The sequence below is a fragment of the Pelophylax lessonae genome (genome assembly GCF_965119305.1).
Source record: "Pelophylax lessonae genome assembly, chromosome: 3".
Classification (NCBI taxonomy): domain Eukaryota; kingdom Metazoa; phylum Chordata; class Amphibia; order Anura; family Ranidae; genus Pelophylax; species Pelophylax lessonae.
The window spans coordinates 246,495,440-246,519,637 of record NC_138770.1 but is presented as its reverse complement, the minus strand read 5'-3'; the positions used below and the strand labels follow the sequence as shown (position 1 = coordinate 246,519,637).

The window sequence follows — 24,198 nt, the reverse complement described above, 5'->3', positions numbered from 1 at the left end:
TCCATAGATATCTCCACCGGCGAACAATCGCCGGTGGAGATATCTATGTGTATTGCGGTGCAGAGTTCAAGGATCAAGCAGTAAGTATATGACCAGCAGCGGGGGGCCCCTGTATAACGTGCAGATTTGTGAGCTCAGCTGGGATATGTTTTCTGTGTGAAGTCAATATTATTTTGATATCTATTTGCCTTTATGAAGGGATACACACTCATGTCTTTCTACTGTGCCTGATCAACATAGTGGAAACAACATGGCTGTTTACCTGCAAATAGCCTCACGCCTATGGGAACAGTAGTATCCTATAGTAGAACAATCCTATTAGGCATTGTTCTCTGAGCCTTCCTGAAGTGGGATTCACACTAGTAGCAGTGAGGGGAGTGCATGCAGAAGTTTGATCAGAGCAGCAATCACGGTTCTACACGCTGGTTTCATTGTGTAGTGTTAGGCATGAATTCCGCTACACGTGGGTTTCATTATTAACTGCGGTGGGCAGATTTCCAAGCACCAATGGCAGGAAGCCGTGCACGCTGTTCTGCTCATTCACGATCGTGTACCCCCCCTTTCTATTGTATATTTGAATGTATACAGGTGTGTCATTGGCTGATTCTATGTGAGTGTATATTTGGAACTGATTGGCGGATGTTGTACAGCCATCACTTCCTGCTGTTATCCCTATGTTGTCCCATAAACAGAGCCCAATGCTTTAGACAGGACATTCTACGGAGCATCCAGTGTGATAACAGCCTGTGTCTTTGTATTACTAGATAGTGCTGAGCTGCTGAGCGCGCTCCATTACCTTAAAAGGTAAAAAGAGCTAAAAACTGTGCTTTTTAGCACAACTGGATTAATTGCGATTGGCGTATATTAATGTCCAAAAGTACACCATTTAGCGCAACAGAGTTATTTGCGCATCAAGCGTACATTAGGATCCGAAACAGCACTCTATAATAATTATGATGCATGTTCTAAGGCAGGGGTAATGAATTAAAATTCATGGAGGTCCGGTCGCTAAAATTTTCATTGGGCCGAGGTCCGAATCTCAAGTCTGTGCACATTTTATGTTAGGGGCACTCTGATGGGCAGAACAAAATGTGCCCATCAGCGTGACCCTTAACATAATATGCCCATCAGCGTGCCCCTTAGCATAACATTTGCCCATCAGCGTGACCCTTAGCATAACATATGCCCATCAGCATGCCCCTTAGCATAACATTTGCCCATCAGCGTGACCCTTAACATAAAATAAGGGGCACGCTGATGTGCATATTTTATGTTAAGGGTCAAGCTAAAGGGCACATTTTATGTTAGGGGGCACCCTGATGGGCACATTTTATGATGGTGGGATCGCTGATGGGCAAAACAAAACGTGTAAATCAGCCCATTAGAGTGCCCCTTAAAATAAAAAATGCCCATCAGTGTGCCCCATAGCATAAATATGTCCATCAGAGTGCCCCTTAACATAAAATATGCTCATCAGTGTGTACCACAGCATAAATATGCACATCAGCAGGCCCCTTAACATAAAATATGCCCTTTAGAGTTCCCCTTAACATAAAATATTCCCATCAACGTGACCAATAACATAAAATAAGGGGCAAGCTGATGGGCATATTTTATGTTAGGGGGCATGCTGATGGGCACATTTTATGTTAGGGGGCACGCTGATGGGCACATTTTATGTTAGGGGGCACGCTGATGGGCACATTTTATGTTAGGGGGCACGCTGATGGGCAAAACAAAACGTGGAAATCAGCGTTGTGCTCAACATAAAATATGCCCATTAGCGTACCCCTTAACATAAAATATGCCCATCAGAGTGCCCCCTAACATAAAATATGCCCATCATCGTGTCCCTTAACATAAAATAAGGGGCACGCTGATGGGCACATTTTATGTCAAGGGAGCACTCTGATGGGCACATTTTGTTTCTTTTATGGGGCACTCTTGGTAAAGCTTGAGAGTTTTTTTTTTTAAATTGAGCTATTGTCTGCTAAAAATGTGCTCCACATACTTAGAGCCAAGAGCCAGGAGCTGAGCCAAAAGCCACAAACAGGGGGGCGGGGCGTGCACATAGTGTCACGCCCTAGCTCGCTGTCTGGCTGAGAGGGAGCCGCAGCCAGGAGCAGGGGGCGGGGCGCGCGAGTGACGTCACGCCCCCTACTCACGGCCCGACAGGACACTGCGATGTCCATCAGTTAGGAGCAGGGGGCAGGGCGCGCGCGTGACGTCACGCCCCTACTCGCGGCTCGCGGCCCGACAGGACACCCGCTGCGAGTGACCCGGGAGCCGCAAGTGGTCCGGGCGGAAGCATCGTGCTGGCCGCCAATGGACCGCGGGCCGCCATTTAGTGACAGCTGTTCTAAGGCTTCAGACTCTGATGGAAGTTGAGGACTGCAACTATGAGTACAGAGAAGCAGACTAAATACCATTTAACAAAGATCTGGATTGTTTTCATTAAGGCAGTAGAAACGTTCCTTTTGTCTCCTTTCTTTTAAACCACTTGCCCACCGTCCACAGTAATATTACTTCGGCAGAGCAGAAGTACGTAGTACTACATGACTGGAGTGCATGTGACTCCGGCGGTGGGAGGCGGGCCGTGGGAGGAGAGGCGGCGATCGCCTTCCTCCCACGATGGTCCGGGAAATGGAGAGAAGACCCACCTGCTTATGTAAACAAAGCAGGCTGATCTTCTGTGAGAGAGGCAGGGACCGATCAACAGTTTCAGCTAAGCTGAAACCGCGATCTGTCTGTGCCTGTCACAGAACCCCCCCACACACACACACACACGCAGTTAGTAAGCATATAGGCATACATTAAACCCTTTGATCGCCCATACGGTTAACCCCTTCCCTGCCAATGGTATTATTACAGTAAGGCCCCTTTCACACTTGTGCAAATTTAAAGACGCATGATTTTGCCGCGATTTTGACGCGACTTTGTTGCAGCGATTTTGACGCGATTTTGAATCGAGGATCAGTGGCCTTATAATGTCTTTTCCTCAAAACGCATCAAAATAATGCCAAAAGTAGTGCAGGGACTACTTTGAAGTCGGTGTGACTTCAAGTCGCACAGCTATGAATGGGACTCATTGGAAATAATGGAGAATGACTTGTCATGCGATTTTGCAGTCCCAAATCGCATGACAAGTCGCACAAGTGTGAAAGGGGCCAAACAGTGCATATTTTTAGCATTGATTACTGTAGGAATATCACTGGTACCCCCAAAAGTGTCAAAAATGTCAGTTAGGGTTCCGATCTGTCCGCTGCAATGTCGCAGTCCTGCTAAAAATCGCAGATCGCCGTCATTACTAGTAAAAAAATGACATAAATCTTTCCCGTAGTTAGTAAGCGCAATAAGTTTTGCGCAAACCAATCAAAATATGCTTATTGCGATTTTTTTTACCAAAAATATGTAGCAGAAAACAAATTGGCCTAAAATGTTAAAAAATTTAGATTTTTTTTTTTTTTGGGAATGTCCTATAGCAGAATGTGAAAAATATTGTTCTTTTTTTCATGATTGTCGCTCTTTTTTTGTTTATAGCGCAAAAAATAAAAATCACACAGGTGATCAAATACCATCAAATACCAAAGCTCTATTTGTGCGGGGAAAAGGACGTAAATTTCGTTTGGGTACAGTTTCACACGACCGCGCAATTGTCCATTAAAGTAACGCAGTGCCGAATTGCAAAATAGGGCCTGGTCAGGAAGGGGGTAAAACCTTCCGGGGCTGAAGTGGTTAAACCTATTAGCTAGTCTAAAACGTCTTCAGTTTAGCCACCAATTAGCACTGTGTGAGATGTCCGGTTTCTGACTTGTAAGGCTTTAACTAGAAGAAAAATATTTTGAATTTCTGGGGAATATTTGATGTTTATGTGCCAAAGTAATATAATTATATAGTAATTTATTTTTTTGCATATGTTGTTCTAGGACCTGGATCTTGTGCTTAAGCATCTTGAAGAAGTGCGTTTTTTTGATCTTTTTGGATATAGCGAGGAAACTGGGTCATGGCTATGCTTTATGTGCAACAATCCAGAGAAAGCTACAGGTAATAAATACTTTTCCTGCTGTTAAAGCAAGTTGAGGGAAAAGGTACGAGATTAACAATAATATAGAGAGAAATGCAAGGCGGCTGATGTCTATTTATGAATAAAAAACAAGGAAAAAGTCAAACGAGCCATAAACAGTTGGTGGTCACAAAGGGAAGAGACAACATCTATGTTTTCAGAAAATGAAATCCACATCTGGATAGAAGGAAAACAATTTTGTAGCGTATGAAATTTGCATTATATGATGGATTTGTAGCTTTATATCAGTGTAATGAGACATCTTTAAAAGATGATTGTGACACAGGTACAAGAAGGGGTGAAGAACAGGCAAAAGAAAGCAGTTCTCAAGCAACAAGTAAAAGTGATAGGTAGAGGCGATATAAGGGCCTAAATGTGAAAAACTATCAGCGCAGTAAAAAATCTTAGAAAATGTGATCATCTGCAAACACTCATTGTGATCCCACTACACAAACAAATAATTAGGTAAAATAAATGTGTTGCGCTAAATCAAAAAGTGCACATAAAAAGCAATCAAGATAATCAATATCAGAATGTGCAACAAAAGTCCATGTGATTAAATGGGTAACGTAAATGATAAGTAAGTCCTTTCCCAGATAACATATACAAAATATACAAAATCCATGTGTAAATAAAGGTGCTGTGATCTTTAGCTACAAACCTTCTCCAACAAAAAATGTAAGCAGGAGAATCCGGGATCAGCACAGCTCATCCATCCATATCACAGGGCTTGCAAATTACAACCATCCCTTCTGCAGAGAATAGGGAGTGAGCCATTGTTCTCCGTAACGGGTGAGCGGCAGTACAACTTCCGGGAACACGTACACAAGAATAGGGACGTTTCCGGTTGCCTGTGTCGATTGCCCTTCGCAGGTACGCCCCCTCCCCAGCCTTTGCAGAGCTACCGCAGGCTGCCTAGCAACTGCAGCTCTGCTAAGGCTGGCGCGAATGGGCGATCAACACAGGCAACCAGAAATGTCCCTATTCTTATGTACGTGTTCCCGGAAGTTGTACTGCCACTCACCCGTTACGGAGAACAATGGCTCACTCCCTATTCTCTGCAGAAGAGATGGTTGTAATTTGCAAGCCCTGTGATATGGATGGATGAGCTGTGCTGATCCCGGATTCTCCTGCTTACACCTTGTTGCTGGATAATTGATTACCCCTGTTAGGGGACTGCTTTGTCTGACCCTGGGTGGCACCTGGGTCAGACATTAAGGTGAGAGGCTTGCACTTCTGGTGGTGGTTTTTCTCACAGTCACTGAGAAGTTTTGGTCACCTCTTTGTTGGAGAAGCTTTGCATCTGGAGATCACAGCACCTTTATATACATGTGGATTTTGTTTATTTTGTATATGTTATCTCCGAAAGGACTTACTTATCATTTACGTTACCCATTTAATCACATGGACTTTTGTTGCACATTCTGATATTGATTATCTTGATTGCTTTTTATGTGCACTTTTTGATTTAGCGCAACACATTTATTTTACCCGATATAAGGGCCTGGTCAAGCTTGTTGTTGGGAGACTCCGGATGTTGAAACAGTAGAAAACAAAGTTTACCCATCTATCTTTTCACCTTTCTGTAATCCATGACATTGGTAAATTGTGTGTGGCCCACAGTAGCAGTTTATAGAGTTTCTGAGAATTGCTTGTTTTTGTATTTTTTAACTCACTTCTGGTGGAAAAACCGGACTCCTCTATGCGCGAGACACTGCATCGTGGGAATCTCCCATGTACCCTTTGTTACCAAATCTATTCTGGCTTCTTAACATGAATTCTTTATCTTATAAAATGAGAAACATTGCTTCACCATCTATCGCTCTAAATATGTAGACCACTATGATTTGTTCCAGCCACTAATTGTTTCCATTCTCTGTGCTCTGAGTAATTTTACATCAGTAAATGTGTCAAGAACTTATCATTAATCTCTTCACTGGACAAGACTCTTTCTTTATTGTTTTATAAATTTAGAAGGAAATTGGTCTCTTGTGTAACTTAGTTTTTTCCATTTAACATCAGACATCAATTCTTGTGTCACATATATCACAGTATGTAAATCTCCTCAGTATTTAGTAAAAAAAAAACTACTCTATTACTGAGCTATTTCTTTTTTGAATTACAGTATCTCACAAAAGTGTGTACACCCCTCACATTTTTGTAAATATGTTATTCTACCTTTTCATATGACAACACTGAAGAAATTACGTGAGAGTGACTTTCGAGTTGTGGTTTCGGCAGTTTTACGTGATAGATATTGCTGTGGGATTCAAGGAATAACCTTGCGGTATCTGTGGTGGATTGTACCATCTTCTTTACGTTCTAACTTTTGTGAGTTATGTCATCACTTTTCTCCCCCTAAGCACTCTCCCCAAATGTCTCCCTGGCTTATTATCACATTGGTTTCTTTGCTTTGCTAGCAAGTCAAAAAATATACACCTTTTTTTCTTGCTCCATAAGTATCCTAAGTTCCTCTCTTTTTCCAATTAGTGAGTACTGAAGATGGGCACTTTGTTGTTTTGTTTTATGCACTTGTTCCAATTCATCTATTTCTTTTGATAAAGTGGTTATCTTTGCTCTTTTTCTTTTGTGTTCCTATCACTGTCAAGATATCTCTAATAGAGGCTTTGTGTAGCTCTCATAATTGAAACAGCAGGGTTTCAGAGGAGTCATTAAGAGAGGAAAAACACTTCCAGTTCTGATTCGATTTTCTCTGCTACTTTGGGGTCTTGCAAAAGTGAGTCATTTAACTTCCAGGAAAAATTCCTCTGTGACTCAGTGGAGAAATACATTTTTACCAAAATGTGTTGTTTTGTGTTTGAGCACTTTTTTTTATTTAAAATGACACTTTTTTTCACTACTTATGAAGCTCGTTTATGGGTGAAACATGCTGAGTTTTGGGGTTGGAAAACTCACTTTTTGATGTGCTTATATTAAAAGGGAATGGTGGGTAAAATTGAAAAATGGTCTGGTTTGGGAGGCATCCCTTATTATGACCAGTTTTTGGACATGAGTATAGGGAATGTTTCTCTTCATGAAAAACTCATTTTGAATACCTTTTAACCTTTTTACCCCCGCATTCACCTGCAGGTTCATGATTTTTAAAATTTTGCCAACATACTTATTTTTAGCTGTGTAGAAATAAAAGTTATGTTTAGGGTTTAGTGGATTCTGCTCACAGAGAGATTGACGCACACCTCTCTAGCATTGATCAGTTGTGGTTCCCACAAAACAGCCAGTGATTAATTTAATTCTAAATAGTCAGGCAAATTTATTGGTTTATAGTTCTAATATGTCTTTTTAATTGATAGTGGGCTCCATTCACAGAACCCGATCACATGCGGTATTTAGGTGTTTTCCCAAATACTGCATGCAATCCTGAAAATGTTAATTAACTATGGCTTTATGGCATATTTACCGCAAAAAGCAAGAATACCGCAAAAGAAAAAAAAATTGCATGCAGTAAATAAGCAGTGGTCCCGGCACGCGGTATTTAAGGATACTGATTGTTAAGGAGCAGGCAAGTGCCACGTCCTTAACAAATGATGAATCATTAGGATTCCCTGCTGACAGCTGAAAATTGACGGCAATTAAATAATCATGGAAAAGTGAGTATGCCCCTCACATTTTTGTAAATATTTTATTATATCTTTTCATGTGACAATGCTGAAGAAATGACACTTTGCTACAATGTAAAGTAGTGAGTGTACAGCTTGTATAACAGAGTAAATTTGCTGTCCCCTCAAACTAACACTCCATTAATGTCTAAACCACTGGCAACAAAAGTGAGTACACCCCTAAGTGGATACTTCCTAATTGGGCCCAAAGTGTCAATGTTTTGTGTGGCCACCATTATTTTCCAGCACTGCCTTAACCCTCTTGGGCATAGAGTTCACCAGAGCCTCACAGGTTGCCACTGGAGTCCTTTTCCACTCCTCCATGATGACATTACGGAGCTGGTGGATGTTAGGGACCTTGTGCTCCTCCACCCTCCATTTGAGGATGCCCCACAGATGCTCAATAGGGTTTAAGTTTGGAGACATGCTTGGCCAGTCCATCACCTTTACCCCCAGCTTCTTTAGCAAAACAGAGGTGATCTTGGAGGTGTGTTTGAGGGTCGTTATCATGTTGGAATACTGCCCTGCAGCCCAGTTTCTGAGGGGAGGGGATTATGCTCTGCTTCAGTATGTCACAGTACATGTTGGAATTCATGGTTCCCTCAATGATATGTCGCTCCACAGTGCCAGCAGCACTCATGCAGCCCCACACCACGACACTCCCACCACCATGCTTGACTGTAGGCAAAATGCACTTGTCTTTGTACTCCTCATCTGGTTGCCGCCACACACGCTTGACACCATCTGAACCAAATAAGTTTATCTTGGTCTCATCAGAACCATCAGACATGGTTCCAGTAATCCATGTCCTTAGTCTGCTTGTCTTCAGCAAACTGTTTGCGAGCTTTCTTGTGCATCATCTTTAGAAGAGGCTTCCTTCCTAGGACGACAGCCATGCAGACCAATTTGATGCAGTGTGCGCCATATGGTCTGAGCACTGATATTCTGACCTCGAATCCCTTCAACCTCTGCAGCAATGCCCCAACCTCTGGATATGATGCTGGGCACATGCTCTTAACTTCTATTGTCAACCATGGCGATGCCTGTTCTGAGTAGTTATTCTTTAGCATATTATAAGAAATGATTTAGGGGAAGAAGGAAACCACGTGAAGTGAATCACTTTTAGCATTTATTAATATTATACATAAAGAGGAGAAAGACCCTACCCTGCCTATGAATTATAGACCAATATCATTATTAACTATAGATATAAAATGATATACAAAATGAATACCTACAGGCTAAAGTCTTTACTGCCAAAATGGGTCCCAGGGATCAGGTGGATTTTATACCAGGGAGAGAAGGTAAGAATACCTGCCTTAGGACATTACTGCTTATCCACAAGGTAAGGAGGAATGTATCCATAGTCTTACTCCTGTAAATAGATGCTGAGAAAGCATTTGACAGGATAGATTTGGGATTCATGTTCGAGACTGAAAACTTCAGGCCGAGGCTCAAAGATGAGGCAAACTATTGCAGCTCTGTATGATCGGGCTACAGCCAAAGTCAGGATTAACGGTAGACTGTCCCAAGCTTTTTAACTGTAAAATGGGACTAGACAAGGATGTCCCCTATCGCCCATATTATTCATCCTCCTACTTGAGCTATTGTTAGCTTCAATATGGTCTAATATAAGTTTACAGTGAAAAAGACTGGAGACACAGAGCATAAAGGTGTAGCTTATGTTGTCGATATTCTTTTCTATCTTTCCAATCCAAGGTTAACTTTACCAAATACAATGCGGGAATTAAAACTCTATGGAGATTTATTATTCTTAAAGATTTTTGAAAGTCTGAAATTTTGATTATTTAATTAGAACAGAAGGAACAATATGCGTTGCAGCCAGAATTTTCTTTTGTATGGCAGAACACCTTCAATAAATGTGTTGTATAAAGCAAACTACAGGCATACCCCACTTTTAAGTACACAATGGGACCAGAGCGTGTATGTAAAACGAAAATGTACTTAAAGTAAAGCAATACCTTTTTTCACTTCTCAATGCATGTAAATACACTAGCTCCATAGGAAATCTTGGTCAGCTTGATATGGCATTGCTCCCAAACCATGTGACAAGGACACCAAGCTTGGGGAGCATGTTAAGGGGATCCAGGACTATGACATAGTAGATTACCTAGGCAAGCTGGCCAGCCACAAACATGATATGTTGTAGTTCTGGGTCCCCTCTCAGTGCTCCTCAAGTTTGGTATCCCTGTCACTTATGGTTTGGGAGCAGTGCCATGTCAAGCTGACCAAGATTTCCTATAGACGCCAATGTTAAAAACCAGGAGTAGTGTCATGCCAAGCTGAACAAGCTGTGTCCTTACTCGCGAGTGTACTTAAAGTGAGTGTACTTAAAGCGGGGTATGCCTGTATATAGCTTTACTAAATACCACCAAGAAAGAACTAGGTACTAAGTAACTTAAAATATAGACCTTTAACTTGGATTGGTAGAATAAACAGTATTAAAATTAAAGTTCTGCATTAGATTTTGTATACATTTTAGATGCTTCCAATACACATAGAGTTATTTTAAAACCTTGAGGTCTATGATACTTTGATTTATATGGCAGAATAAACAACCTAGAAGTTCATATGCACCAGACATTAAAATATACTATCAGGAGATAACTCTGTCACAAATGACAGATTGTGCATATAACAATGTAAATAGAAGTTGGGTGACCATAAAAAAGCAAAGCAATAAGGCACTGAATAAAGTGATCTGGATTCCACAGGAATATCAAGAATTATCTAAAGACATTAGTCCAATCACAGTGAATGTGTTTAGGATTTGGGGTGGGGTACATACGCAGATGCACTGGAGATATAGTTTACCTTTGATATCTTTAATAGGCATTAAGTATTTTCATTCAGGGAAAGAAGATCATCAGTTTTTTTACACGTTGAATTAAATGGTATGGGTTGCAGGTAAATGATGTAATGAACGATAGTAGGATTTGTGCAACCGCTCTGGTAAGTTGTTTAACACCAATGGAGAAATTATTTTGTGCTCAAGGAACTATAGCACATGTTATGTCTAGATTATATACAATCTTGATAAAAGAAACATGAACTAAAACTCTCAGATACTTAAGTAAGTGGGAACAAGAACTAAGAACAACTTTAAATGGTTCCCAGAGAGTTAAAATACTGAAGTGAGCTAGCTTTTTGTCTGACCTAAAAACAACAGAGATGAGTTTCAAACTTTTGTGAGATGGTATGTAATCCCAGAAAGGAGGCAGTGGTTCCAACTGGAGAAATCTCCTCTATATTGGAGAGGGTGTGACTCCCTTGGAACCCTTGAGAAAAATGGCTAGCAATATATGGTACATAACTGGAGCTAAAGTAACCATGGACCCTCCAAAGATACCTGTTCCACAGATTTGCCAGTGAAGCAATATAAAATATCTTTTGTCCTGCACTTATTAAACAATGCTAAAGGGAGTATCCCAAAAATTTGGTATACAGATATTGTATAATGACCATAGGATAGCAGTTCCCTATAGGGTGTACAGTGTGCTATGCTCTATACAAGACAAAATAAGTGTTCTGCTTCTGCAATCTAAGCACTGAAAGTGTGTTCTCTATAACTTATCCATTTGCATTCAGATAGCTTTACTTATAGTTTCAGTAGTTTGGCAAACAGTATCTCTGTCCAAATGACATCTTAAAGATCGTAGAAAGATTTAATCCAAACAAACGTGCATAAAACAAGATGTAGTGTGTCTAGCTCCAGCAGAATACAGTGCATATGATGTGTGAAAAACCCAACAGGGGCAGGGGCTTTTAGAGGGGACTAGGGGCTAGCCTTCTATCCACTGATTATGGCCCATAAAGGAGACTGTGGATTTTCATGGCAGTCAGCATGGTAAAGAGCTCAGTTCAGCCTCTTATTCAATTGAGAGAGCAGACCATACTCTAATGATGGACAACGACGTGATGAACGCTGAGAGCGAGGCTTGCATTTATTCTCTGAATAAAGACAATAAGGCTTCCCTTCTGGAGTGGATAGAAAGGTGTAATATTAATCTTGTACAGGTTATTGGTCAGAGAAAATATGAGTTGGAAAAGCTCAGCCACTTGGGACAAAAATACAGTATTTATCAACAATCTCCCTCAAGAAATCTATGAAGATACTTAATTAAATTTTTTCAGACTGCTGGAACATTGTATGAGTTTTGCCTTATGATGATTTGCATAGTGGACAGATTACACAAGTGATAGCTGGTTAGGTTTAGACAGCCCTGGGTCTTCTTTTTCAGGAACTGGTTCTGAACTGTCTGGAGGAATTGGTTCTGAACTGTCTGGATGGGCACTGACCTGAGCCACCTAGGCTTGTCTAGGTTACTTGTTGTTAATTAACTTACTGTTTAATTAAAATCACTGTTAGTTGTTAGCTGTTAATTGAATTGTTGTTTGAAGTTTGCATTGTTATGCTAATATCAGTAATAAAGTATCCATCTGAGTTTTAATAAAGAGTCATTCCTTCGGTTTTTACCTCAGCATCTTGTCTGTGTATGATGCTTGGGGTGAAAGGCTGGTTTTAGCTCTCAGCCTGCTGGAAGGGTTTGGAGGGCAGGAGGCACTGTTTGGAGGGGGCGGGGTGCCAGGCGATCTGTCACATGATGAATGGAGGCTAAAGCATGAAGAAGAAGAGTGGAACTAACTACATAAAGCACATCCTAGCTACAGAGTGAGGAAGGGACAAAATTACTTAAAGGCAAACAGGCATGCATGTGTAACATGATACTCCGCATCAAAATGTATGATTTCATTACTAAAACAATTGAGAATAAAGTCCAGAGAAGAATATTCCTGGAACACCTCCCTTTGAATCAAGTTCTTCAGAGGGGAAGGCAGCAACATGCACCAGCCCTTCTTACCTACCTCTGAATCAAATCATGTGATAGATTGTACAACAGAAGACCATTTAAAAAAAAAAAGAGTTCAAAACAGTGAGAACTTAGCCTCATCATTGACTTCAAAGAGGTGTTGAGGTTATCGTTATTAGCTCTAAATACCTCCGGGTAACCAGTTAAAATTTAGAATCAGCATGAATTGTTATGGGGACATCATTCAAAAAGTCAAGTGGGGATGACCATGAAGTGTCCAGAAATACAGCAGCTGATACTGCACAGGTGCTTTGATCAGCTGGGCTGAGGTCTGTAGGCACATAGTGCCATTGATTGGGATTGGGAAACTTTCTGATGTGTTCTGCTCTGTTACTAGTGATGAGCCGAACACCCCCCTGTTCGGTTCGCACCAGAACATCTCGAACAGGGGAAATGTTCTAGCGAACATGCAAACTCCATTAAAGTCTATGGGACACGAACATGAAAAATCAAAAGTATTCGTTTTAAAGGCTTAAATGCAAGTTATTGGCCCACAAAAAGTGTATGGGGACCTGGGTGCTGCCATGGGGAGCATAAATCAATGCAAAAAAAATGTTTTAAAACAATAGTTTTTACAGGAGCAGTGATTTTAATAATACATAAAGTGGAACAATAAAAATGAAAAATTCCTTTAAATATCATGCCTGGGTCGGGGCGCCTTAATGTGCCTGTAAAGTGGTGCATTTGTGCAATGTATGTAGCCTGCTGCAGCAATACTGACATTTCTAAAGGAAAAAATGTCATGTAAAATTGCTCGCAGCTGTAACGTACTGTCGGCTCCTGGCAATAGAGATAAAAAAAATGAAAAAAACGGCCACAATTGTAAAAAAAAACGGCGTGGGGTTCTCCCTAAAATCCATACCAGACCCTTATCCGAGCACACAGCCTAGCTGGCCAGGATGGGGTGAGGGCGAGCGAGTGCCCCCCCCCCTCCTGAACCATACCAGGCCACATACCCTCCTGAACCATACCAGGCACCTTGCCCCCATGTTGATGGGGACAGGGGTCTCTTCCCGACAACTGTGGGGGGAGGCTTATCAGAATCTGGAAGAATCCCCCAGATCCCACCCCCCCCATGTGAATGGATATTGTACCCCAACCCATTCACCAAAAAAGTGTACAAAAAAAAATAAAGACAAAAGCCAGTTTTGGACAAGTCCTTTATTAAAAAATAAAAATAAAAAATAGTGTCCCCCCCACTACCCCATGCCCCCCCCCCGCAACTGAAAAATATAAAAAAAAAAAGCTCCTGCATCTCAAGATGCCTCCCGCGCAATGAGTTGTTTTAGTTTGACAGCTCTTTTATAGTGATCTGACGTCACAAGTGCCCCATAATGCACTGCTCAGGTGCAGTGAATAAATTACTGACGTAATGTAATTTAATCCCGATATCCATTCACATGGAGGGGGCCTGGATCTGGGGGCCCCTTGTTAAAGGGGGCTTCCAGATTCCAATAAGCCCCCCCCTGCAGACCCCCACAACCACAGCCCATGGTTGTCGGGAAGAGACCCCTGTCCCCATCAACATGGGGACAAGGTGCTTTGGGGTGGGGGGGAAGAGCCCAAAAGCACCCACCCCCCATGTTGAGGGCATGTGGCCTGATATGGTTTAGGAGGGGGGGCGCTCACTCATCTCCACCCCATCCTGCCAGCCCGGCTGTGAGCTTAGGTAAGGGTCTGGTATGGATTTTAGGGGAAACCCCACGCTGTTTTTTTTTATTTTGGTGCGGGATTTCCCTTAAAATCCATACCAGACCTGAGGGGCCTGGTATGGACAGAAGGGGGACCCCAGGCTGTTTTTTTCAGCAGTAGTGACATCAACTGATATAAACTGAAGTGCCTATATATATATATATATATTTATATGAAACTTTGTGGTATACACTGCACTGATCTCACCAAACCACCTTGAGTAAAAATCTCTCTCACTGCCAGCAATGTATTATTAACTACACTATCTGTTAAACTCACTACACTCTCCCTGAAGGAATTCCACTTATAAATCACCCGCTGGCCAAGGGATTTAAACCTACAACCTCTCAATTGCAAGCCTGGTATTCTACCAGCTACGCCACCGACAAGCCTGCTTAGGCTGAACACACTCTCCCTGCCTAACTAACTAACTTCTATCTCGCCCTACACACAGTGTATGGTAGCCGCCGCTGAGCCATCATTGGCTAAAGACACCTGCCTTTGGCCAATCATGGCACAGATGGTTTGATTGGCCAAAGCATGGAGGTCAGAGTCCATGCTTTGGCCAATCACATAATGCACTGCCAGTGCGCAGTGCATTATGGATGCAGGAACTCGAAGTTCCCATGAAAAAGCCCATTTGTTCGCCATTCGGCAAATGGGCGAACAGGCTGTGTTCGAGTCGAGCTTAGGTTCGACTCGAACACGAAGCCAATCCCTATCTGTTACTGACATACACATAGAACTGTTTTGTTTGGTGGTATATGTATCCCAACACTATTTGGCTGTCTGTTTAAAAGAGTAGGGATCTGTTTCAAAGTCAATTTCATATTTTATATCTGAGGTCTGAAGAAGGAGCTTTTGAGCATGCTCCAAAATGCGTTACTGTCCCTCCTGACGTCACATCTGGCGCGTGTGTTCCATACTACACTATCTGTTAAACTCACTACACTCTCCCTGAAGGAATTCCACTTATAAATCACCCACTGCCCAAGGGATTTAAACCTACAACCTCTCAATTGCAAGCCTGGTATTCTACCAGCTACGCCACTGTCAAGCCTGCTTAGGCTGAACACACTCTCCCTGCCTAACTAACTAACTTCTATCTCGCCCTACACACAGTGTACGGCAGCCGCCGCTGAGCCATCATTGGCTAAAGACACCTGCCTTTGGCCAATCATGGCACAGATGGTTTGATTGGCCAAAGCATGGAGGTCAGAGTCCATGCTTTGGCCAATCACATAATGCACTGCCAGTGCGCAGTGCATTATGAATGCAGGAACTCGAAGTTCCCATGAAAAAGCCCATTTGTTCGCCATTCGGCAAATGGGCAAACAGGCTGTGTTCGAGTCGAGCTTAGGTTCGACTCGAACACGAAGCCCATCCCTATCTGTTACTGACATACACATAGAACTGTTTTGTTTGGTGGTATATGTATCCCAACACTATTTGGCTGTCTGTTTAAAAGAGTAGGGATCTGTTTCAAAGTCAATTTCATATCTGAAGGTCTGAAGAAGGAGCTTTTGAGCATGCTCCAAAATGCGTTACTGTCCCTCCTGACGTCACATCTGGCGCGTGTGTTCCATACTACACTATCTGTTAAACTCACTACACTCTCCCTGAAGGAATTCCACTTATAAATCACCCGCTGCCCAAGGGATTTAAACCTACAACCTCTCAATTGCAAGCCTGGTATTCTACCAGCTACGCCACCGTCAAGCCTGCTTAGGCTGAACACACTCTCCCTGCCTAACTAACTAACTTCTATCTCGCCCTACACACAGTGTACCGCAGCCGCTGCTGAGCCATCATTGGCTAAAGACACCTGCCTTTGGCCAATCATGGCACAGATGGTTTGATTGGCCAAAGCATGGAGGTCAGAGTCCATGCTTTGGCCAATCACATAATGCACTGCCAGTGCGCAGTGCATTATGGATGCAGGAACTCGAAGTTCCCATGAAAAAGCCCATTTGTTCGCCATTCGGCAAATGGGCGAACAGGCTGTGTTCGAGTCGAGCTTAGGTTCGACTCGAACACGAAGCCCATCCCTATCTGTTACTGACATACACATAGAACTGTTTTGTTTGGTGGTATATGTATCCCAACACTATTTGGCTGTCTGTTTAAAAGAGTAGGGATCTGCTTCAAAGTCAATTTCATATTTTATATCTGAAGGTCTGAAGAAGGAGCTTTTGAGCATGCTCCGAAATGCGTTACTGTCCCTCCTGACGTCACATCTGGCGCGTGTGTTCCATACTACACTATCTGTTAAACTCACTACACTCTCCCTGAAGGAATTCCACTTATAAATCACCCGCTGCCCAAGGGATTTAAACCTACAACCTCTCAATTGCAAGCCTGGTATTCTACCAGCTACGCCACCGTCAAGCCTGCTTAGGCTGAACACACTCTCCCTGCCTAACTAACTAACTTCTATCTCGCCCTACACACAGTGTACGGCAGCCGCCGCTGAGCCATCATTGGCTAAAGACACCTGCCTTTGGCCAATCATGGCACAGATGGTTTGATTGGCCAAAGCATGGAGGTCAGAGTCCATGCTTTGGCCAATCACATAATGCACTGCCAGTGCGCAGTGCATTATGGATGCAGGAACTCGAAGTTCCCTTGAAAAAGCCCATTTGTTCGCCATTCGGCAAATGGGTGAACAGGCTGTGTTCGAGTCGAGCTTAGGTTCGACTCGAACACGAAGCCCATCCCTATCTGTTACTGATATACACATAGAACTGTTTTGTTTGGTGGTACATGTATCCCAACACTATTTGGCTGTCTGTTTAAAAGAGTAGGGGTCTGTTTCAAAGTCAATTTCATATTTTATATCTGAAGGTCTGAAGAAGGAGCTTTTGAGCATGATCCGAAATGCGTTACTGCCTCTCCTGACGTCACATCTGGCGCGTGTGCTCCATGCAAATCCCAGAAGTGTTCCATCTCTCCCACAGCTGCTGGTCGGCTGAGCAGGTACAGAGAGACAATGACAAGAGCTCAGCAGGATGATATTGAATATTAAGAGCCTGATCTCTACTGACTGCTATAAGTCTTTTTTTGTGTCCTAATAAAACTAGTGGTGTACTGCACCTAGAGGCATTTTCTCTTCCTTTTAACTTTTCCTGCTAGAGTCTGCTTTTACTCCATGGAAGTGCTGCCTTAGTGCCCTCTTGCACCCGGCAAATCCTTCCTTTGAATGGTGATCAAGAGCACCAGTATACAGGAGGTCTTCCTCATGCAGAAGCGCGCTATGAACTTTTTCTCTCTTCCAAAACTCCTATAAGTTTGTTGTTCAGATTAAGCCTGGTGAGAAGGACATCATTGAGGGAAACACCTTTATATCAAGCACTTGAATCAAAGACCACGCTGATCTGATCTAGCTAGCGAGGATGGGACACGCCAAAGCATGGGAGGTATCAACATTCCAATCGCATGTCTCGCAAACACCTTCTGCATAGAGTCAACAGAATATTTTTTGTCTCAGGTTTTCTGTTCAGGGTACTTTGTAAAGAAATATATCATGCTTCTGCATGCTGAACATTATTTATGAGTTTCTTTCTTGAGGCACAAAGTGGTAGTGGTTCCAACCAGCTGTTGGAATTATTTTGATAGAACTCATTACTCATAGATTTTAGGAACTCCTTATCATCCATGGTGACTGTCAGCTCATTGTCTTTAGCTGTTACATGAAACACTATGCTGCCAACATTATCATCCCAAAAATGAAGGCCTTGTTATCGCCTTGTGTGAAGAACTATTGTATGCCTTTACTACAAAGTCCTTCTTTGACATGGTAGCAAAGTGGCTTTGCTCGAAATAAGTAATGTGACCATTGGGTAGGACAAGTGTCTTGAAAGAAGAAACTGTGGAAGACCGCCTGACATTACCCTGATAGATATTGCCTATCATTACCCAGCCTAAGTCCAGGCGTTCAGCATATGGTGTGCCATGTGGCCTATTGATGTGTTGCCAAGCCTTGTGTACCCTTGGGGTGTCTTTGCCAAGAAGATGGAGAATATGCATTTATGTCAAGAGCCCAACCAGGAGGTGAGCAAGTTTGAGTTCAGTAACAGAAGTAGCAGGTAGGGATCAAGCAGAAGCATAGTCAGTAAACAAAGTTAAAGGTCGGTAGCAAGTGGTCGCAGGTTTGGATCAAGCAGAAGCATAGTCAAGGAACAAGCCAAGGGTCAGTATGAGTGGTAGCAAAGATAAAGACAGCTGCAGGTATGCAAGTTAGCAAGATATTGGCTGGAGAGAGAGCATAAAGATCTGGCAAACAGGAAGTGCAGAGATATGGCTTAAATCAGGAAGTTCTTAGGAGGTGAAAGAGTTCAAGGTTCTCCAGAAACAACATACAAGACAAGGTTGTCTAAAGGATCAGGCAGGGAGCTGTCCAGAATCTCAGGTGGCAAAGAAAGAGAAGCTACCACCAGACACCACAGAGGTCCCAGGTTCAGATCTGGACCCTGACTGGTATTTCTGCACTGCTATTCAGGGGAGCTACCAATAGCTTTCCTGCCTGAAACTTCTGTAACGACAGCACAGGTGCTCAGAGTGTATGTTAAGGCATCATCTGTTATGTTTAACAGATCAAAAAGCCTTGATTTTGCAAGAGACCTGTTACTCTGATCATCTAGAATAATATACAATTTTACACCTTTTTTTGGGTTGACCCTTGGGGTATACACAAACTAAGCATATTTTGTCACAGGATTTGTCACAGGGTCCTTCTCCACAGATATTTGTTTATGCAAAAAAAATAGTACGAGGTGCTGTTTGGTCTGTTCTCTCCCTGCCATGCATTGCCTGTTGATGATTACCTGTGGACAGAGTGAAACTGTCTTGAAATGGATGAAGTGCTTGCTCATGATTATTACTGTCACATTCTATGCAGTTAGTAATAGCCTTACAGACTTTCGCATGGTGTTCCAGGAAAGCACAGCATTTGAAACAAACCCCAAATGTCTTTAAAAGCTCTTTCTTGCAAGAGTTAATTTATGAAGCCAATACATTTCCTATGCGGGTGTGGTTTGTTATGTATGGGACATTGGCAATTTGGGTTCTCACCTTTCTTGTTCTGATCAGTCTTTTCAGGGACTGTAATAGGTACAAGTAGAATATCAGTCCTTTTCACCGACACTGGATCTCTGCAGTCTCTATCTGAAATGTGTGAACTTGCAGGCCTTGGGGAAGGTGGACCGAGAAAGTTGGACTCCCAGAAGGAGAAAATTGGATCATTCTTAGTATCTGCAATTCTCCTAAATAACTCACAGAAGTACCAAAAACTAGGAAAGGAAACAATATTTTCTTCCTTATACCTTGATCCAAATGATGCTCATTTTTCCTGTGTACCATAAGGTAACTTGGAGACTACTGGTTTGACTCCGTCAACGGTATCTAGGTAACTAAGGCTGGGTAATGAGTATCAGCTTTGGTAAATTGAAGCTCCAGGAGAAGATCACTGAACTCTTAAAACTTTAGATTGCCTTTGCTAGATATTTTTGGGAAACTTTGCAAACTTTTTAAATAAAGCATTCTCAATGGCTTCTATGCTGCCGTTGCTATGCTCAAGTCTATCCCAGTGTTAAAATTTATGGCAGGGCTGTCAATGTGAAAAGCTTTCAGCCTTTTAATATGTTCAGCAAACTGAGGACCTAGCCACATGATAAGCAGCTCTAGTTCTTCTGTAGTTGTGACATCTAGTTCATTGATTGGCACTTTGAAGATGGATTTCTGGCCTTTGTAGTTTTCTGGTTTATCATCATACTTAGTGAGAATGTCTTGGTAAGTTCTTTGTGAAGCAGGTATTTAACAACTGTGACATGATTGTGTTTTCAGATTTTGGATGCACAATTGCATGTGGGACAAAGTTAGTTACATTGGCTGGTATGCTAGGATTGAGCGACTTTTGGAGGTATGGTAGTGCAAAGGTGTTCATACCTGACACTGGCTCAGAGTTTATTATCATGTTGAGTTGCAACTGTGGAACAGTGTACATGGTAAAAGGTAACTGACTAGCCTCATGGTAAAGTGTCCATCATCTGCATATAGGTGTCTACAGTCTGTTGCGGTGCAAAAGCCTGTTGTACCGAAGGATGAATATGCAGATTGCCTTGAGAGCAGGTGGGTGCAGTGTACTGACCTTTATAGAAGGATACAGCTGTTATTGCTGGGAGCTGAAGTTTTGGGAGAAAGTGTAAGGAATAGGTTGCATATGATGCAACTGAGTGTTGCTGTTATGTCCTTTACTTTTACTAGCAGCTTGCTCTAAAACCTTTAGCCTTGCCAAAGCTGTGGTGTGCTTGCATTGTTTCTCCAAAGCTACCCCCTCTGCTCTTTTGCGTGCAGCTTCTGCTTTCATCTCTGTTTTTTTTTCTTTTACCTTGACCGGTGGCTGTCTGAATTCAAGAAGCTTCAGCATTGGCAATAAGTTGTTAGCTGAGAATGGAAGATCTTAAATGTAGAGACTTGTTTTGAAGATGCAAAGCAATAAAATTTAGATTCATTAAGTTTTGTGATTCTCACCTCTGCCTTTGTTTGTAGTACTAAACCATCTTTCTCTAGATTAAGCTCATCATGTCCCTTTATTTCTTCCAGTGACTCTTCAGTGTTTACTGCTTTACAAGGTTAGTATATTAAGGTACAGTCTTTACTAACTCTAATAGGTAGCAATGAATTGTTTGAAAGGGCCCTCTAGTTGCAGTACCTCATGAGAAGGCTGAAAAGGGATTATTCACAATCAATAGTTTTGGACCATAACTGGCTGACATTAACCAGCAGTTTTTCTTTATCAGCTTCTGTTGAACCTTCCAAGTTGAGTTATTAAAGAGTTTACCTTGTCTGCTTACTTTCTGATCTAGAAAGAATACTGGTTCTCGCTGTGTTTCAGCCTCCACAGAAAATGTAACTTTTTACTGTGACATTTTGATGACAATGAAAGAATAACTGGCAGTCTCTGAGAAATGTATCAGTTGCTTAGTTTTGTATCTGTTTTTGGAGCACAGAATGCTTTCCGTGTCACTTATTTGAGAAGGTATTATAAGCAGAAATCACAGAATGGCATGTAGTAATGCAAGCAGCTTCTGTTGCATATACAGATCCTTCTCAAAAAATTAACATATTGTGATAAAGTTCATTATTTTCTGTAATGTACTGATAAACATTAGACTTTCATATATTTTAGATTCATTACACACAACTGAAGTAGTGCAAGCTTTTTATTGTTTTAATATTGATGATTTTGGCATACAGCTCATGAAAAACCAAAATTCATATCACAAAAAATTAGCATATTTCATCCGACCAATAAAAAAAAAGTGTTTTTAATACAAAAAAAGTCAACCTTCAAATAATTATGTTCAGTTATGCACTCAATACTTGGTCGGGAATCCTTTTGCAGAAATGACTGCTTCAATGCGGCGTGGCATGGAGGCAATCAGCCTGTGGCACTGCTGAGGTGTTATGGAGGCCCAGGATGCTTCGATAGCGGCCTTGAGCTAATCCAGAGTGTTGGGTCTTGCGTCTCTCAACTTTCTCTTCACAACATCCCACAGATTATCTATGGGGTTCAGGTCAGGAGAGTTGGCAGGCCAATTGAGCACAGTAATACCATGGTCAGTAAACCATTTACCAGTGGTTTTGGCACTGTGAGCAGGTGCCAGGTCGTGCTGAAAAATCTTCATCTCCATAAAGCTTTTCAGCAGATGGAAGCATGAAGTGCTCCAAAATCTTCTGATAGCTAGCTGCATTGACCATGCCCTTGATAAAACACAGTGGACCAACACCAGCAGCTGACATGGCACCCCAGACCATCACTGACTGTGGGTACTTGACACTGGACTTCAGGCATTTTGGCATTTCCCTCTCCGCAGTCTTCCTCCAGACTCTGGCACCTTGATTTCCGAATGACATGCAAAATTTGCTTTCATCCAAAAAAGTACTTTGGACCACTGAGCAACAGTCCAGTGCTGCTTCTCTGTAGCCCAGGTCAGGCGCTTCTGCCGCTGTTTCTGGTTCAAAAGTGGCTTGACCTGGGGAATGCGGCACCTGTAGCCCATTTCCTGCACACGCCTGTACACGGTGGCTCTAGATGTTTCTCCAGACTCAGTCCACTGCTTCCGCAGGTCCCCCAAGGTCTGGAATCGGTCCTTCTCCACAATCTTCCTCAGGGTCCGGTCACCTTTTTTTGTTGTGCAGCGTTTTCTGCCACACTTTTTCCTTCCCACTGAGGTGCCTTGATACAGCACTCTGGGAACAGCCTATTCGTTCAGAAATTTCTTTCTGTGTCTTACCCTCTTGCTTGAGGGTGTCAATGATGGCCTTCTGGACAGCAGTCAGGTCGGCAGTCTTACCCATGATTGCGGTTTTGAGTAATGAACCAGGCTGGGAGTTTTTAAAAGCCTCAGGAATCTTTTGCAGGTGTTTAGAGTTAATTAGTTGATTCAGATGATTAGGTTAATAGCTCGTTTAGAGAACCTTTTCATGATATGCAAATTTTTTGAGATAGGAATTTTGGTTTTTCATGAGCTGTATGCCAAAATCATCAATATTTAAACAATAAAAGGCTTGCACTACTTCAGTTGTGTGTAATGAATCTAAAATATATGAAAGTCTAATGTTTATCAGTACATTACAGAAAATAATGAACTTTATCACAATATGCTAATTTTTGGAGAAGGACCTGTATGTATAACATTAGTCAGTCACTATAGTATTGGTATTGTAGGCTGTATGATATTGTACTGTGATGAGCTTGCAGGCATGTACAGGCTTGTATGACAATGGCTGTACTTCTTGTACTTCTTCTTGTACTTCTGTAAGTTCTTGTACTTCTTTTGGGCGACAGGCATCCGGCGATTCTGTCAAGCGACAATCGTGGCAAAAACACGCCGCGTTTGGGGTGCCATTTCAAGTGAGGGGAATCACTCAGGAGTCCCGTGATTTGCAATGATTTGGCATAATTGCAGCGATTCTGTCCGTGATCTGGATGCCATTATGTGACAGGAGCCTAAATTATTTGACTAGAGCTAAAGATTTCTTGACTTTTCTGCTTCTCCAGTCTAAGAACTGAGAGTGTGATCTTTAACACTGGTCCAGCTATAGTGTAATAGCTTATAGTGTTACCCCCAAAATGTCATATTTCTTAAATGTGCCTGCTGTACCATTTACTTGTGGAAAAAGTATCCTGTCCTCTTTGTATTGCTTCCTTTGTGTGAAATCCCTGGTGTTCCTGACAGTCCCTCAGCTTTCCTCTTACAAACTGACCACACTAAGCAGGAAAAAAAATATGTTCAGTTCTCTAGCTGTGCTGGAAACTCGTCCTGCTCTCCTCCAATAATCAGACTTGTCATGACACCCCCCTCCTCACTTTGCTGTGAAGATCAGTGTGTTGCTCTTTCTCCCCCACAAGCTCTAATGCAGCTGATAACAGAGGATATGTGATCACTTATAAAAAATTACAAAAAAGTATTAATAATATTTTTTTTATTTATACACAAATGTTTTCATTTCTATTTTAAACTGAATGGGTTGTTTTAAAAGGTGATAATTTATAATCACTTACGGTTTCTCAGTAGTTTGGCAGACAGCGACTAGATCCACATGACATCTTGTAGATCATAGAAAGTTTTAATCAAAAAAACATGTTCAGATCATAACAATTGAACATCAGATGGGACAAAAAGATCATAGTGTATCTAGCTCCAGCAGAATACAGTACATGTGGTGAATGGCGGCTAAAGCAGATGAAGGGTGGGACTAACTACAAAGAGCACACCCTAGCTACTAAGTGAGAAATAAAGAGACAACATTATTTAAAGGCAAAGAAACAACAATGCATGTGAAACATGATAATACACATTTTTGGTTGGCGCTCTGCTTTAAATAGGCAGTGTGAATAAGAAACTATACACTTCCAGAAACAGATTGTAAT

General features: G+C 42.0%; 1 protein-coding gene across 2 annotated transcripts in view; it reads left to right on the top strand.

Moving 5' to 3' along the window:
• The window catches only part of VEPH1 (ventricular zone expressed PH domain containing 1), a 761,239-nt gene that overhangs the window by 643,014 nt on the left and 94,027 nt on the right, over positions 1-24,198 (top strand). For both annotated transcript variants that reach the window (XM_082249205.1, XM_082249204.1), the window contains exon 12: positions 3,927-4,044. In XM_082249205.1, coding sequence (XP_082105331.1) covers positions 3,927-4,044 — 118 coding nt within the window. The remainder of the gene's footprint in view (positions 1-3,926; positions 4,045-24,198) is intronic.